Source organism: Echinococcus granulosus (assembly GCF_000524195.1).
Source record: "Echinococcus granulosus chromosome Unknown EG_S00206, whole genome shotgun sequence".
Taxonomy (NCBI): Eukaryota; Metazoa; Platyhelminthes; class Cestoda; order Cyclophyllidea; family Taeniidae; genus Echinococcus; species Echinococcus granulosus.
In genome coordinates this window covers 2,122-6,738 of record NW_020170586.1, presented here as the reverse complement: position 1 = coordinate 6,738, position 4,617 = coordinate 2,122, and the positions used below count along the sequence as shown (strand labels likewise).

Here is a 4,617-nt window from a genome sequence, read left to right as displayed (position 1 = left end):
TCTAACCAGTCGAGCGATAAAGTATGTGGAAGAGGCCCAAAATCGAATAGAATGACTCGCTCATTCCAAGACTCCAGCCATAGGAGACCAAAAACAAGACTTTTTACGACAATGTGCCGATATGCAGGGGCAATCGACTTCATTTAATGGTTTGACGTGAAATTATGAGAAGTAGCTAGAGTACAAAATTTGTAATAAGGGACACACAGAGTACTTGTGAAATGAAGTGTTTCCTGAGTTTGTAAATGGACGTTGAACACCTAGAAGGTGTCGACTTGCCTCTCCTCGTTAGTTGGAGAAGCTGCAATTCCATCCAAGTGAGACTCGTCCTCTACCGGCACGCAGGCAAATACCTTCTGCAGAAATATTGTGCCCTTATCTGCACAAGAAGGAAAAACGGATCAGAGACGGTGTATCTCCCTGTTGCAAGGCGTTCACGATCGGCTAGAACGCGATCACTTACAGATGAAATTCTGGAAGCTCTTAGGTTTGTTCTTCCACGAAACACCCAACCAGTAGATGGGAACCGCCGCCAACATAAGAATCACGTTGGAGAGCGACTCACGTGGTTGTTGATAGATCGTCAGCGCAAGGATGAAGAGATCAGATGCGAGGAAGAGAATCGGGAAGAAGATGGGCAACTACGTGAACCAAGGCAAAAGGAGGCGCGTTAGAACCACCTTCACTTAACACAGACGCATGCCTGCGTCCGTCACAAAGGCCTCGTGTACCTTGATTATCACTTGCAGCACAAAGCGCCGCAGTGAGGACAAAGGCACAAAGGATGAAGAAAGGTGTACCTGAAATGAAGTCTTCAAAGTGGGCTCTTTGTACCGCAAATAGAGGAGAGCGGTCACTGCCAAAGCCGCAATGGAGGAGAACGCGAAGCCTGCCAACCCAATTAACGCGAACAGGTCGCTGTAAAATTGGTAGCCTACGGCCAGCACAAGCTGTGGCGAAAAACACAATAGAGAGCAAGGCACTTTCTGCCTTGGTAATCTTGGATCAGTTAGGAGATATCTGAATCAAGATTAGCACCTGACTTTATCAAAATTAGATCAAAAATCGACTGACGGCCCTTGACAAGGAAGTAATATACTTGGTTAATTCTGAATCAAACATTATTTGAGCATGCAAACAGTCAGCCAGTCCATTTCAGTCATTCATTGCGTGATGAAGCTAATAGCGGTTTAATCAGAAGTGTTCCCATCAGTTTACTATCTAAAGAACATTAGCTGGTGAAATTACTTTACAGTAAACAGAAAACCCATTTTTTTAGGGAATGAAGAATGAAAATCTGACAATAACTTTAGGGTGAAAAAAAAAATCTCACCAAAATCAGAATGGCGGGAATAGGCGTAAGATTGCAGTGGTGGATCATGGCAAGAATGGACGGCATGTGTCCCTCTCTAGCTCCAGTGTACGTCAAACTTTAGAATTGGCAATGTAAATAAACGATAATTTACCTGTGAAATCCTAATTAGGAAGTGATAAGGGGCAAATGAAGAAAGACAACTCACCGAGACATCGACATCGCCTGCCCATTGATGCTTCCAAACACTGAGGCACCAACGAAAACGGGCATGAGCATGGAAATCCAGGGCATTGCACGCTTCGCGAACACCTGAAAGCGACGCGATGATAGTCAGTCAAAAAACGAGCTATCTCTCGATTCATAACACTGCAAAACCAACGACTTAGAGGCATTCACACCTGTGCAGCAGAGTATCTCCTACATTTTCTCACCCCTCCCCAAGTTATGTCCCATTTTCTTCCACCAAACTACTTCGCTAAACCTTCACACCGGTTTATTCACCTCAACTTACCACGGCGATGGCGGAGGATCCAGAGCCTGTGGCCAGCATTTCATAGGGGCTGAGCACCGCCAGGTAGGCTATGTTCGTCAGCACGTACAGCCCAGTTACCAGGGAGAGGGAGATCCCAATCGTCAGTGGCAGATTTCTAGATTGGTGGTGCCCATGTTATTACCCCATGTCTATTCACAATGTTCTACATTAACCAGCTTGGCACTCACCTACCAGGGTTTTTCATTTCTTCCACCAAGAAATTAAGCGAATTCCTACAAGACAATTTGACAAATGATTATCCGTTTAGGGAGATGGTAGTAATCTGACAAAATATTACACGTTTTGCTGATGTCCATTCAAATCTTGAACTGGAGTTGAATTACTAATTAAACGTCAACAAACTGTACAAAAGCAGCACTTTAATTCGACTCGCATTGAACAATGCTACACTGTACAAGCTGGTTGACACTCAGGTGCATCTTTATTGTTCAGGCCTTCTTCCAGTTATAAAAGCCACTGGTCCAATAAGCTTCAAAGGCTACTTACATATTCTCCGTCTCTTTCAAAATACACAAAAGCACCGCTCCTAAACTGATTGCTAACTAACTTGAAGTGAGGAATGTGTTCTGAAATACAACCTTAGGCAAACGGTCGTATAGTTGCCAATAATTAGCCGACGTACTCACTGATTAAACCACCCTCCTAGACTCTTCTTGGCTAATCTACATTACAATTTAATAATTACACCGAAAGGTATCCAAAACGACATGCGAATCGACTACCGATACATCTGGTACATGCCGGTAGCAGAACGGTAAGCAGCAATGTGTAAACGGCCAAAGACAGTACTTACCACCCTCCAAAAGCCCAGAAGCCCTGATAGAAGGCCAATGCTAGATAACCGGGAGACAAATTCGATCCCTCGAAGGCATCATGAAAACTTTCCACATGACCTAGTGCAGTCACATAAGTCCAACCAGCTGAAGTCGAATGGCTCATGCAATAAGGTATAGTAAAATGAGGATAGAAAGGAATATCATCCAAAACAATGAAGACGCCACGTCAGCGAACGGACTACGCATTCGAAGTGAGGGAGAGATAACTTACCAGTTGCGAGGTAATATAATCCAAAGCCGATTATTAGTAGTAATGCGACGATCTTGCCGAAGGAGAAGATAACCGCGACTCTCGTAGCCCACTTCACCTTGTAGCAGTTTATCGCACAAATTAACACTACAGGCATGCATGACGACAATACCGCACTTACTCAGACCACAAAGGGCAATCATGCTCACAACAGGTCCAGGGATTGTACAGTTAGGGTAGACGGGCTGCAGCATGTACTCCGCGAACACTATCGAATTGGCAGCACAACTGACACCACCAATGACCACAAAGGTGATCCACATCACAACGAATGCAGGCAGACCACCAAATGCTTCGAGGACATATGCATACTCGCCGCCGGACTTCGGGATTCGCACACCCAGCTCGGCATACACCAGAGCACCAAGCATGCTGAACAGACCCGGCACTACCCACATGATTAGCGATAGACCGACGGAATTCGAGTATCGCAGAACGCCAACAGGCGATACGAAGATCCCAGACCCAACAATAGCTCCAAATACGATGCTGACGGCTTGTAACACGCCAATCTCCTCCGACATCCTAACCACCGTCTTCTCATCCCCATTAGCGGAGCTTGGAACTTCAGATGCGTCAGAACCGCCACCCATTGGCAAATTCCATCGGCTTTCGCGTGGTACATCGGTAGGAGTTTATATTCACGACCGTGTTAGATATCTCGATTGACCTAGCTAAACAATAGTTCAAATGTCTTGCTGACTTTAAATGGATTTAATCTCTATTTTATATGTTATATTTTTCAAATCTATATTAATTAAAGTATTTTTTGCTATATTACAGGTAAAGAAGTTTATTTTGGGAAAAAGATACTCGAAGATCAGCTTTAAAATAGTGGTCCCAATGCCTCAAAGTAAGCCTTACAAGACAGTTTAGTCTTGCCTTTTAAAACGCTTTTGTAAAAAGGATTTAAGGAGGTCTACTGATATTTTGATTTTTCCTTTGTTCAACTACCCCAACGTGTTTGCGCTGAGATGTGTGTAGCACGATAGTGGTTTATCCCTCGGTTCTGGTGAGGCGCCACTTTTGTACTTCGAATTAGCCCCCTTGTACCTCGCTGGGTGGGCTGGCCTTTTGGGCCATGCCAACAGCCCAGACACCTCCGTGCTGAATATATATATTCTGCCCGAGTATTTTGTCTTCTTTCGTCTTCAGGGAGTCTCGGGACGCTACATTGGTGGCAGCGGAAAGCGAACCCGATCTTGAAAGACATGTATACTGATTTTCCACTTCTGCGTGATAAGCCTTAGTGGAGCAGAAGAAGTACATATGCTACGGACGGGAGAATGGTGATGTCTCCTAACAGAAGGGTTGATGTTGACGTTTACCTTCGGCATCTCTCCCAGTCCCGTGTTCTGCAGAAAAGCTATTAACAACTGAAGCGACACTAGCTGTGTACCATCTGGAAGTTTCGTTACGGATTTCCCCTACCGTCCCCCATGGACCTGTTTTAAATCTTGTATTCCCTTACTCAAATCTGCTTTTAGGCCAGTGTTTCTGCACCTATCTATGGACACGCATGATGGCCGGAGCAGTTCCCCGTCCTGAATGAAATCCCTAAACCGGACGAAACCCCGGATCCAGTCAAGCTGCCAAGAGGGATCAGTTACGTTGAGGTCAAGTATCCCCTCAGTTGCGCACTAATTTGGTGACTGGCACGGTT

At 45.1% G+C, this 4,617-nt stretch overlaps 2 protein-coding genes across 2 annotated transcripts; both read right to left on the bottom strand. All coding sequences in view use genetic code 11, as the record gives it.

The window, feature by feature from the left end:
* Nucleotides 1–260: 260 nt before the first annotated feature.
* EGR_10288 (Large neutral amino acids transporter small subunit) lies at nt 261–1,399 on the bottom strand (the record flags this gene model as incomplete). Its single annotated transcript, XM_024499537.1, has 4 exons — nt 261–379; nt 464–641; nt 732–950; nt 1,334–1,399. 4 exons carry the CDS (start codon nt 1,397–1,399, stop codon nt 261–263), a joined length of 582 nt encoding a protein of 193 aa, XP_024346041.1.
* A 117-nt stretch (nt 1,400–1,516) lies between these two features.
* EGR_10287 (Y+L amino acid transporter) lies at nt 1,517–3,547 on the bottom strand (the record flags this gene model as incomplete). The annotated part of the gene is made up of 5 exons (XM_024499536.1): nt 1,517–1,624; nt 1,827–1,962; nt 2,036–2,080; nt 2,662–2,761; nt 3,076–3,547. 5 exons carry the CDS (start codon nt 3,545–3,547, stop codon nt 1,517–1,519), a joined length of 861 nt encoding a protein of 286 aa, XP_024346040.1.
* Between the last annotated feature and the right edge of the window lie 1,070 nt (nt 3,548–4,617).